General features: G+C 49.0%; 1 protein-coding gene across 1 annotated transcript; it reads left to right on the plus strand.

Annotated features, from left to right (window-relative positions):
- Window positions 1–1,557: 1,557 nt before the first annotated feature.
- On the plus strand, window positions 1,558–11,451 carry SERPING1 (serpin family G member 1). The gene is made up of 7 exons (XM_016200535.2): window positions 1,558–1,631; window positions 2,925–3,432; window positions 4,742–4,876; window positions 6,447–6,647; window positions 6,838–6,977; window positions 9,842–10,061; window positions 10,959–11,451. Exons 1-7 carry the CDS (start codon window positions 1,578–1,580, stop codon window positions 11,210–11,212), a joined length of 1,512 nt encoding a protein of 503 aa, XP_016056021.2. The 5' UTR covers window positions 1,558–1,577; the 3' UTR covers window positions 11,213–11,451.
- The last annotated feature ends 1,408 nt before the right edge of the window (window positions 11,452–12,859 follow it).

A 12,859-nucleotide genomic window follows, 5' to 3' on the forward strand; every position in this document is an offset into this window, starting at 1 on the left:
GGCCAGTCTCTTAGAGAAGCAATTCTGGTGCGAGCAGCCAAATTTCCTGACTGTGCCAAACCAGACAGGCCCAGCAGCGAGACAATCATAGAACATTAGAACTGTATCAGGTCATCGGAGACTGCCTTGTTTTTCAAAGGAGGTACGGTTGCCAGATTAGCAAATAAGATACAGAATGTCCAGTTAAATTTGAATTTTCGGTAAATGACCAAAAAAAAAAAATTTTAGTATAATTATGTCCCAATATTGCATGGAACATACTTCAGCAAAATTTCGTTTATCTGAAATTCAAATGTAACTGGGCTTCCTGACTTTTATCTGGCAACCCTGAGAGGAGAGGTGCTAAGAGGGAAGCCAGGTGTCATAGCCAGGTCTGTTGGTTCCCAGGCCGCTGAAAATGCCCCCCTGCCCCCAAATGCATACACCCAGCTTTCCCAGTTTTACTTAAGGCCAATGCTTGCTGGGTTGAGTGCCCCAGATTCCTTGACTGTATCACAAGGAAAGGGCCACTGATTCCAGGTCTCAGAGAAGAGAAACAGCATAGACACACACACACAGGTCACAGAGGAAGAGCAGGGGCCAGGTTAGGACTTGGGGAGATTCAGGCTGATCTCCAAGTGCGGCTTATCTGGAGACACTAAGTGCTCCAAGGCTCAGTGTCTTAACTATCCAATGGGCACAAAGGGGCCAATTTCCAAAGGGTTACTTTGAAGATCAGCTGAGAAGAGCAATTCCCGAAAATCTGGTTGCCTACAAACTGTAGAGCAATGTGTCTGTGCTGTTTTGATCATGACCCATGACCGTGGAGGGGGTAAGCTTCCTTCTGTAAAGCTGAGAGCCGCACCCACGCCTCCCCACCCCTGGCTCCCAAAGGGCTTTGGGCTAAATCCCTGGTCCAGCCCCCAAAGCCCACCAAGGAAGGGACCTTCCCCATCGTGATTTACGGGAACTCACACCAGCGATCAATCATCCTTAAATTGTAACTGGGCAGTGTCCTGGGCCAGCCAATAGCGAAGACCGACCCCCCCACACATCCACACCCCACCCTCCCAGGCCCCGTGGGACTATTCTCTCAGTCTGCACTAAAGCTGCCCAGTGACCAGGAGCTGGGAGCAGGTTTGTTGCTTGTTTTTTGGGGGGGAGGGTGTGTTGGAGGGTCTTGTCATCTCCCTATTTCCCTTCTCGTTTCCCGCCCCCCTTTTATCTCTGCAGTCTCTGCTCCCCCTGAGACTTCTGCCCCCCCCCCCCGGGCTGGCTCACCCAGCCCCCTCTGGACCTCCCCTCCTCCCCCTGCCGCTGGCCTCATTGTCTGGCTAAAGCGGGACCCCCAGGATGGCACAGATGGAAGGGGACCCGGGCCGGGGAGGGGGTGGGGTGTGAGGCCGAGCCAGCGGGTGCCGGGAAAGGGAAGCGGTTTTGGGAAAACAAAACGGAGGGAGGAGCCTGGGAGAAGGTGGCGGTGGAGAGGGCGGCGGAGGGCCCGGCTGGAATGGGGGCGTGCCCGGGGTGGGCCCGTGACCTCGAAGCCGGCCCCACGCTGGCTGACTCCGCAGGCCCCGGCTGACGTCGCCTCCCAGATGGCCTCCAGGCTGACCCCGCTGACCCTGCTGCTGCTGCTGCTGCTGGCTGGGGTGAGTGGCCCGTCGGGGGACGGGGGTTGCTGAGGATTAACCCTGCAGGCCCGGGACAATGAGGAGAGCTCCCCTTGGGACCAGCCAGCGTGATCCTCGCGCTCCGCTCTTGCAGAGACTGGCAGAGCTGGCCGCTCAGACGCTCGGGCTCGAAGCTGGCCCGCGGGGCACAGCTGTGCGGCCTCGAGCAAGTCGCGACCCCAGCCCGCCTGCTCCCGCCCGCTGCCCTGAGTTATAAAGCAGAGAATGAAGGAGGTGGACAGCATTTTGCAATGAAAAGCAGGGGGTGTTGTGGACACTGAGCTGTGGGCTCCTCCCGGGGCTGGGCCCGTGAAAACAGGAGCGGTAGGGGACACACCTGGGCCTGGCTGGGCCTGCAGCACCTGAGGCCCGGCTCTGGGAGGTCAGGAGGAAGGGCCCAGCCCAGGAGCAAGGTGGATGCTGACTCTGGCCTGCGTGCTCATGTGTGTGGCAGGTGGCACCCGCAGTGCCCTTTGCGATTCAGCAGGTGATGTAGTGATGAGCAGGGACCCCGAATCGGATCCAGGTTTCACTCCTAGTGTTTCCTCCAGCTTCTGTGAGACCCTGGGCCAGTAGGTCTCAGCATCAATTTTTTAACAGTCAAATGGGGGTGCTACGTGGCTTCTCAACCCTGAACAATCGGCATTTGGGTTGGGTAATACCTCGGTATGAGGGGCTGTCCTGTGCAGTGTAGGATGTTTTGCTGTATCCCTGGCCTCCACCCACTAGATCCCAGTGCCATTGCCACCCTCCACCCACCCCCTTCTCTCCCTTGGGACAACCAAAAATGCCTCCAGACGTTGCCACATGTCCTCTGGGGTATATATATATATATATATATATATATATATATATATATATATACACACATATATATATATACACACACACACACACACACACACATATATATATACACACACACATATATATATATTTTAATTTCAAGGACATAGATAAATGCTGTTGACACTCAGCTCCAAAGTTTGGGAAACAACTTCCTATATGGCAGCAATGAGCAGGCAATAACAGAGTCCCTGCCTGCTCCCCATCTTCTGCAGAGTGTCCCCAACCCCAATGGTTCCTGCCGTGCCGCCCACTCTGAAGGAATTCCTGGTCTGTGGCTCTAGGGCAGGCCCCTCACCCACCAGGCTTTTTCAGAAATGATCTTGGGTACAGAAGTCTGTCCACATCTCCACCTTCTGCTCCCACTTTGAGTGTTTGAGGGATTGTGCCTCGTAGAAAAATGAAACACAGTGTCTTGAACTATAGGACAGAGTCTCCTCAAATCTGAATGGTACCAGCCACAGCTCCGCGGATCCAGAGGGCCTGCCAGGGGAAGGCGAAACAAACATCTCAGAGAAAGAGATCCTCAAGAATCAATCCAGCCAACCCACCGTGGCCACTTCCACCATGCCAACAAGCAATTCAACCACCCTAAGAGCCAATAGCACTTTACAGCCCGCCTCCGAGCCCTGCATCCAGTCAACCACTCAACCTATCTACCCGACTACCCAGCCCACCACCCAGCCCACTACCCAGCCCACTACCCAGCCCACTACCCAGCCCACTACCCAGCCCCCTACCGGGCCCGTCTGCCCGGAGCCTGACACTCACTGTCCTGACTTGGAGAATCCTTCAGCGGAGACCATGCTGGGGGAGGCTTTGATGGATTTCTCCGTGAGGCTCTACCACGCCTTCTCATCAGTGAAGAAGGCACAGAGCAACATGGTCTTCTCACCTTTCAGCATCGCCAGCCTGCTCACTCAGGTCCTGCTTGGTAAGAACCTGAGTTCTCTCCAGGTTGTGTGTCAGACCCTCCCCTGAGGGTCCCCAACCCAGACACCTACAAAGCTATGCCTCAGTGAGGAAGCTATAAAAATGGGGGGTATGTTTTTATTCTTGAACTTCCATCTATTCTTTCATGTAACAATGATTTAATAGGCACTATTGCTTATAAAAACCCTACGGACTATACAAGAACATATAAAACAAGTTCCCAGCCACTCACCATGGTTCAAGTTCAGACGATAAGGGAGATGAAACTGTAAGAGAAGTAGAGTAGAATTGTGATAATGCTGCTTTCTAGCTGTGTGACCTTGGGCAGGTCACTTAACATCTCTGAACCTGAGTCCTCATGTGTAAAATGGAGATGGTTGTATTTACCTCAGAAAATTAAGTAGATAGCCCAGTGCCTGGCTTGATGGGAGGTAAAAAAATGTTAATCCCTCTGCCTTCCCGAAGGATCACTGTCAAGTGCCACAGGTTAATTACCCTAGGAGTGACACAAACAAATTGCTACAAGCAGTGGAGACAGAGCTTTCACTCTAAGGGGGAAATTCCAGGAAGGCTGCTAGAGACAATAGAGTGAGCGTATGTAAGAACCGTTCCTCTGGAATCCCAGAATCCTAACATCCCTAACCTCCACTCACTAGATGCCGGTAGCATCCCCCCCTCCCCCTTAAGACCACCAAAGTGTCTTCAGGCATTGCCAGATGCCCCCTGGAAGGCATATTTCAGTTGATTGGTTTCAGTTAGTTTATTTTTTCTTTTTTTAGTTGCTTTTAGAGAGGAAGGGAGAGAGAGATAGAAACATCAATTTGAGAGAGACCCATGGATCTGTTACCTCCCCACGTGCGCCCCAACCTGGGATTGAACCTACAGCATTGGCATATCGGGATGACACTCTAACCAACCCCGAGCTACCCAGCCAGGGCTGATGTCTCCTCTTAATAGTGTCCCTGCCTATAGGGTGAACCCTTGTAAACCCAAACCAACTAAATACTAGTTCATGCGGAACAGGCAGTGATTGGACCAGGCTTTGAATAATGAGTGGGATAAAAATTAAGTAGAAAAGTAGGGGAGGAGAGTATTCGAAGCCCTGGAAAAGCCTAATCGATTATTCATGATTCCCCCACCCTTCTCTGACACATGTATTGTCTCCCAAAACCACGCTTCCGGCTCTGATGATATGTGATCCCCGCCCTAGCAGGCAGCACCCCCCCCATTCCAGTTTGGTCCCTCAAAAGTGGTCCTGATGGTGGCTCCCCCACGCCTCCTGCAGTTGGCCCTCTCTCTGCCTCTTGTAGGGGCTGGGAACAGCACCAAGGAAAACCTGGAGACCCTTCTCGCCTACCCCAAGGACTTTGCCTGCGTCCACCAGGCACTGAAGGCCTTCACATCCAAAGGCTTCACTTCAGTCTCTCAGATCTTCCACAGCCCAGGTGAGAGCTGGGGAGAGGGGGCAGCTGCTGAGCAGGGTCCTGAGGGGATTCTGAGGGGGCCCAGCAGTGGGGGGAATGGACAGAGGGAATGTTAGAGCTAGAACATCCAGGATGGACTGCAGAGCAGGTGAGGGCCTCAGCAGACATATCAGGTGACTCCAGATAGTCCCCACTGTGAGACTGGGCAAGTCTCTTGCATGCGTCAACTCCTTTTAGAATAAGAGTTCATGAATAGATAGGGCTAGAGAGCTATAGATCTAAAATAGGCAAAAAATGTTTGCTAATCTGCGTCAGGGGAGTCTTGGGCCTCCTAGTCTTTGTACTCTCCTATATTATATGAATTTGTTGTCATTTACATGTGTTAGATGATTAAGTAGGTAATAAGAGCAATAAACGTCCAAAATGATCGAGTGCATTTTTTTTTCAAGGTTTGGTTCACAGAGTCCTAAGGGTTCCGCAGAGCAGCTTCAGAAGTCATGGTGGGAGTGGGGATCAGGGAGGCAGAGTGGGGAGGGGGTGCCACTTCCTGTGAGAGGGATATGGAGCCAACTGGGTTCTAAGCTCCCGCCCAGCCTCAACCACAGTCCTTTTATATTGTGGGCTTCAAATATGACTTTATTTGAAAATACAGTTCTGCTGCTTGAAAAAGTTTGAAAACTACAGATTTAGTCTGACCTTCTCTTTACTTTTTAATTTTATTTTATTGATTTTTAGAGAAAGAGGGAGAGAGAGAGAAACATTGATGTGAGAAACATCAATCAGCTGACTCCCACACCTCCCCTGCTGGGGACTGAGCCTGCAACCTAAGCATGTGCCCTGACCATGAATCAAACCAGTAACCTTTTGGTGCATGGCAATGCTCAACCAAGCGAGCCACACCGGCTAGGGCAACCCTCTCTTTAAATAAAGGAAAACCATTTTTTCCTGCCTTTTTTTTAACTGATGAAAATAATACTTATTCATCATAGAACCTGAGAAAATAAAGAAAAAAACAGTGAGGGAAAAACCACACCCTCTTTTTAGAAATGGGAAAGTATAGCTCAGAGGTATTTGAGTAATGTTGCACTTATTTGCTATAAATCGACTTCATCCTGTCTTGCTGGGTTGGTGGAAAATACAGCTACATTCAATATCAGTTATTTAGGAAAAGTTTCTCTTTCAAACACTATTTTCTTTAGTGGACCTGGGCTTTGGAGAGCAAAAGCCAGGAAGTCTTATTACAAATTTTCGCTGAGGCCAGCAAGCAGACTCTGTTGCCTCTTGAATTAAGAAAAGAAAGGAGGGAAAGTACAGGCAAATGGAAGTTCAGGGTTATCTTGCCAAGCCATGCTCACATGGCAAGCTGAGGCAGGTGGGGCCTGGGATCAGTTCTGCTCCAAGTTCAGGGTTTGCCCTCTTTGGGCCTCATTGTCACATCCGTAAGAGGAGTGGCTTGGACCCCTGCTCCAACATGCTGTGTTCATTGGAGTGAGCACAAAGGTCGATGGAAACCCCCCCAAAGATTGCTCTTGGAAGGGGGAAGGGTATTCAAGGAACTCATGCCTCCTTCTCTTGGACCCCCCTCCCCCAGACCTGGCCATAAGGGACGCCTTTGTGAACGCCTCTCAGAACCTGTATGAAAGCCCCAGACTCCTGGGAAATGACAGTGATGTCAACGTGGAGCTCATCAACTCCTGGGTGGCGGAAAACACCAACCACAAGATCACCCAGCTGCTAGACAGCCTGCCCTCTGACACCCGCCTTGTCCTTCTCAACGCTATCTACCTAAGTGGTAAGGGGGCTCTGGACCAGGTCCTCTTCCCATCCTGAATCCTTCCTCCCCCTAGGCTTCAAAGCCCACCCGACCTCAAGTTCCACGACTGGATCCCACTGTACCTGTCCCACCCCTTGCTACCAGGGATTTCAGCTCCACATCCTTAGCCCACCTGCATTAGAGTAACCCTCCCCCTCTCTCCCTCCAGCCAAGTGGAAGACGACCTTTGATCGCACAAAAACCAGGAAGGAGCCCTTTCATTTGAAATCCTCTGTGATAAAAGTGCCCATGATGACCAGCAAGAAGTACCCCGTGGCGCATTTCACTGACTCGATGTTGAAGGCCAAGGTCAGTTCTTGGTTTTTCCTGCTCCTGCTTCAGTGCCTCTTGTGCGTCCTGATTTCTTTTCTGCTGTGGCCCCATCCATTGGTTTGAGGTGCACCCTTACTAATTTCTGCTCCTTCCCTCTGTATTTCCACCCTGCCTTTTTCTCCCTTCTCCAGCCTTGGCCGAGGCAGGCATTCTCTATTTTAGGCTGGAAAGCAGGATTCTAACGTTTCTTCAATCATCTCTACTCCATCAAATGGCAAAAAGTGAGTTGTGTTTCTGTTCTGTGCATCTGATATATGCAAGCATGTGCAGCATGCATGTATATGTACATGTGTATAGGTATATCTGTATGTGCATACATGTGCGGTTTGTGTGCACATGTGTTTAATGGCTTAAGTTCCCAGCGGAAATTGAACAGTATCATCTCAGTGGATGGGAAGGGAGGGAAAACAGAAAACATGGAGCCCAGAGTTTAGTAAGCTGTCTCATACTCAGTGATCAGATATTATTTCTGCCTTGTTAGGACATCAAGACACAGACCTATGAGCTAGAACACAGTGGGAGATGCCCACTGACTTAGTTCCAGGCCGAGAAATAAAGGATGTTCCTGGGACACGCTGGGCTTGTTCCCACCTTGAGAACTGTCTTTAGCTTTCCCTCTGCCTAGACCCTCCTCACTCAGATTTTCACATAACTTGTTCCTCCTGCCCATCCAGGTGTCAGCCCAAAGATCACCTTGGTGGATGGGCCTTCCCACTCCTTAAAGTAGCCTCCTTCTCACCCTATAACATCATCGTTTTATTATATTCGTGGCATTTCTCACTACGTGAAATTATGTTATTTACTTATTTGATTACAATATTGTCTATCTCCCTGAGATATTCTCTCTCTCCTTGAGAAGAGACCTTACCTATCTTGTTTCCTACAATGTCCCCAGTGCCTAGAACACTGCCACATATAATAAGTGCTCATTGTATGTTTGCTGAATAAATGAATGGATTTAGTGGAAGGTGCTAGTATGCCTTGGCTGGGAAGGCTTCATAGGGGAGGTTATTTTTGACCATTCATGCACTTTTCCACCCATTCATTCCCATTCATTGAATTTGGCCATTCATAACTATTTAACAAAATCTGAATAGCATATGTAAGGCAGAGAGGAGTAAATCTATATAACATGTTTAGGCCATTGCTCTAACTCAGAGTATATGGGGGGAAGGTACCAATGTGTTTTTTACATCAATGGAGCAGGAGTTTTGTGCACAGAAAAACAGTATTTACAATTCCTTGGATTTTAAACAGATACTTATTTAATACAATAAATGTTATAAATTCAAAGTCTTAAGCCTTTTAATTTTGAGCAAATTTACTTATAATTTTTTCTTTAATCAAGTCACTTTGAACAGATTAAGCTTCTTTAAACCATTTGTTCCACTTATAAATATGGTTAATTAATATTCCCATAAGCATTTCAAGCTTATGCGTATACTTTATAAACATACTTCATTTTCTTTTTAAGTATGTCATATACCTGACAGGGCAGAATTACAACCATGCTTGGCCATATCTTCCAAACACCTGTGAACTGAAAATTAAGTTTGAAGAGTAAATCAACTTTTACCGACATCATTCTCAAACTTAATGAAATTATTCTATAACTTTTTGCTTAAAAGCATAAAACTGGCTTGTCAGATTCTCTTAAGATTATCCTGATCTTGTCATCTGGTGTTCATACTATGAATTTGGTGTACTTTTCATTCCCATATTTAATTCTGAATCTTCCTGGGACTTAAAGAGTATTCATCCAACTAAGGGGGTTAGATTTACCAGCTCAGGTATGTTCAGGTCACTGGTTTGGAAGTTCAGGATCATAACATGGTACTTTTTGGTTAGAGATTCGAGGCCCATACACAGGACTTGAAGGGTCCATACTGCCCAAGTGATCACACCCTAGTTGGAGCCTCCATCAACAGAGGGACCCCATGTCCTTGCTCCTCAGTCGATAGCAATTTATATCCTGCTTCTTCTGGGCAATTTTTTCAAATTCCAACAGTTGACTGGTTTCAGTTAATTTCTTCATTGCCCAATTGAATTCTGCAGTCTAGATTCTTCTCGTCCATCTTTCAGCCACAACCATAATGCCCTTTTAATGATAGTCTCTTATGTCCTATTAGTCTAAGGTATCTCACCCTTGGCACTATTGACATTTTGGATAATTCTTTGTTATGAGGTTCTGTCCTGGCATTGTAGGATTTAGCATTATTCCCAGCTTCTACCCACTAGATTCTAGTAACACTGTGACCCCCTCCTCCAGCTGCAACAACGAAAACGTCCCCAGATATTGCCAAATGTCTACTTGGGGCAAATTCACACTCGGTTGAGAACCACTATATTGGGTCCTGCATTTCTCTTATATTTTTGTCTGGCCATGAGCGAAAGTCCTTCTGATGGCAGACTGGAAAGATAAGCTAAGATCAGCTTGTACAGAATCTTGAATGTCACATTAAGAGATTTTTACTTACTCTCATAGACACTGCAGAGCCATCAAGTCTTTCAAAGGATTGACCTGGTAACGCTGGTGGTACCTTATGCACACTTGAGAGGAAGGGAACAGGGCTCAGAAAGATCAAATTGCTTGCCTGTATCACATAGCTCATCAGTGGTAGAGTCAGGATGTCATCCTCAGCATGTGTGATCAGAAACTTGTGCCCAAGCTTGAGCACAGAGTTAGACCAGCACTGTTCACCTAACTGGCAGAGCCTGGAAGCCTAGGTCTGGCTGCTGGCTGCTTCCTGAAATGGTACAGATTGGAGCAGCAGACTGGAGATCAGCTTTGGGACCCAGAGGGTGGGAAGACTAATAAAGTAGCATCTCTTTTTCTCCAGGTGGGGCAACTGCAGCTCTCCCACAACCTGAGTATGGTGATCCTGGTACCCCAGAACTTGAAACACAGTCTCGAAGACATCGAGCACGCTCTCAGCCCCTCTGTCTTCAAGGCCGTCATGAAGAAGCTGGAGATGGTCAAGTTCCAGCCCACTCTCCTGATGATGCCCCGATTTAAACTCAAGAGCAACCAGAACATGCTGGCCGTCATGGAGCAACTGGGTGAGCCCTGGCAGCTCAGAGTTACTCCCAACTCCGAGAAAAGAGGGGGGCCAGGGGAGTCCCTCAAAGCATTTAGCACTCTCTAAGAGTATTTTTTACACCTATAATCTCAGGTTGTCCCTCAATCCTGTAGGTTAGAGGGATAGGTGCTGTTATCTCATTACATCACTGAGGAAATGACTCAGAAAGTTTACATGACTTAGCCAAGATCCCTTGAGCTATTAGAAGTGAGCCAGAATATCAATCCAGGTCTTTACCTCTCTTTACTCTTTCCACTATGGTTCATTGTGACACTGTGACAGGTGACTAAGGTGGGCCGTGGATGCTCCTCTTTCAGAGACATTCCTTAACACTCAGCCACCCCATGGATTGTGCAAGCAATACTCAGGATAAAAGGGTGACTGGAGGCTTCTGAGTTTAGGAGAGGCCACAGAGACTCCATGTCCTAACCTGTGGCCTCACTTCCTGACCTTAGACCTCACTTCCAGATATATCACTTCATTTTCTGTTAAAGAACTTGACCTCCTAATAGATAATCTTGTTTCCTAGTATATTACCTCATTTGATAATATATGACCTCTTTCTGATACAGTACCTCACTTCCAAGGTCCTCATTGACAAGGAAGCAATGACGTAATTTTTCAGGGTTTTTGGGGGGTAGGGGCAAGGCCTCTTACCGCTTGAGAGAAAGCGGTGGTTGGCCTGAAGCTGGGCCCATTGGCCGAGGGTCCCAGGAACTGGACCAAAAGGTATGACATGTATTTTGATAACCAAGGAGAAAGAAGAAGAGAGTGTCAGAACTTGGGACCAACCCAGAAAATTCCAGGCAAATGTCTCCAGCAGGTGAGGGGGTCATGCTGGTCTTTGACGCATTGTTTTTCTCCGGTTATGCCCTAGAATTCTATGACTTTTCTTACGACCTCAACCTGTGTGGGCTGACAGAGGACGCGGACCTCCAGGTCTCTGCGATGCAGCACCAGACGATGCTGGAGCTGACGGAAAGCGGGGTGGAGGTGGCTGCAGCCTCGGCTATCTCGGTGGCCCGCACTCTGCTGATCTTTGAAGTGCAGCAGCCCTTCCTCTTCCTGCTCTGGGACCAGCAGCACAGGTTCCCCATCTTCATGGGCCGGGTGTATGACCCCAGGGCCTGAGACCTGCAGGGCCGGGGTAACACAAGCCCTACCCCTCAAGCCTCTGCTCGCCCAGTTGCAGCCCTCCCTGCTGCTAGGTGCCTGGACCTGCCCCAGCCACCTGCCGCCTCTGGTGTCCTCCACCTGAAGGGTGCCCTTGGGGTCTGGTATCCCTTCCCTGTCACTCTCCAAACCACTTTTTGCAGCTTGCTTTGGTTCAAGTTCGTTAGATTCTACAAATAAAACCTGGCAGATCTCGACTTCCTCTCTCATTTGCCTTTCAGTTGTAAAAGACAAGGGTAACCGTGCCCTTGTGACAGCTAGCTATCACCTTGTAACGTATCACTCCAAACCACTGGCTTAAAGCAACAACCCTTTATTATTTCAGCTAGGCTGAGTTGGCTGAGTGGTCTAGCTGATCTGGGTGGGACCTGGCCGATCTTCCCTGGGCTCGATCACACAGCTGTAATAGTTGGCAGGTTGGATGACTCCAAGAAAGGAATCAGACACAGGCTGTCTTTGTCTTTGTCTTTGTCTCTGCTGGCATCAAGTTTACCATTGTCCCATCAGCCAAAGCAAGCGAGTCACATAGCCGCACCCGGAGTTGGAGTGGACGGGCACTAGAGTTACAGGGCAAGGTCATTCGTTGGAGGCTATCCATGCAACCCATCTATGCTAGTCCCTATCTCCCTTGTCTGTGACAACAGGAATAATAGTAACTAACATTGCCAGGAGCTTACACAGGCCGTCTGCTGAGAGCGTCAGACATTCACCCTCCACAACTTGATACGGTGAACTCTCAGCTTGGAGAGGCTCAGTCTTGCTCAAAGTCATGCAGTTAGGAAACGGCAGGCCTGGCCTTCCAAAGCGCGTCTCTGTGACTCTGCGCGTCCCTTAAGCTCAGAGCCACTCTCTCTGTCTCTGCCCTTCTATCTTCAAATCCTGCCTTTTCTTAATATTTTCTGTATTTGTTCAACAAGTACGGCGCCCTGTGTCTGCACTATGCTAAGCACAGGGGGCGTAAAGATGACTTAAGCTAGTGCCTGCCCTCGAACCTACAGCCGATGAGGGAGGCCCACGGGAAGACAGATTTGCACACAGAGGGCTCTTTCACCTCTGAAGATGTCTCTTAGTGTGTTTTTCTCATTTCTAGCTTATCCTCATAGACTCACTGGTGCTCTGGCTCTTAGTCCTTCTATCTCCCGCTTTCCTTTTCTCCCTCCTAATGCCATCTGTTTGTCTCCTGTCTCTCTTTTTTTCTCCATCCCCCACTGTGTCTGTCTCCGCTCTGTCCCTTCCCCTCTCTTTGGTACAGTGTTGTCCACCCAAACGTGCTACTGCAATTTCTGGGTTTAACCCTCCCAGCTGCAGGCCTGGTCATACTTGCCCCCTCCCCCTTGCCCCCTGCCCCTTGATCCCCCCCCCCCAGCTCTCACACACTCTGACATTCAGGTTCACAATCATGAACAGCCCAAGAGGTACATGGACTCCCCATGAAGGCGGTAGGGATTTGGCCCTCAACACACAGCCATTTCTTAAGCATCTGCCCCTTAGGGTCTCAACCTGGGTCAAACTAGCCCTGCCCAAGATGTTTCTATGGGGTGAGTGTTTTCCTTGAGGCCATCACAGCCACCAGGGTGTATGCTCACATCCCTGCTGCCACCACTC

Source organism: Miniopterus natalensis, chromosome 11, assembly GCF_054644295.1.
Source record: "Miniopterus natalensis isolate mMinNat1 chromosome 11, mMinNat1.hap1, whole genome shotgun sequence".
Lineage (NCBI taxonomy): Eukaryota > Metazoa > Chordata > Mammalia > Chiroptera > Miniopteridae > Miniopterus > Miniopterus natalensis.

Excerpts from the sequence above, each read along its gene's own strand:
- SERPING1 (XM_016200535.2), top strand. The coding sequence starts at position 1,578 with ATGGCCTCCAGGCTGACCCCGCTGACCCTGCTGCTGCTGCTGCTGCTG. Across the intron at positions 1,632-2,924 it reads TGCTGCTGCTGCTGGCTGGG|GACAGAGTCTCCTCAAATCT; the intron begins GTGAGTGGCCCG and ends CTTGAACTATAG. Across the intron at positions 6,978-9,841 it reads ACTCGATGTTGAAGGCCAAG|GTGGGGCAACTGCAGCTCTC; the intron begins GTCAGTTCTTGG and ends CTTTTTCTCCAG.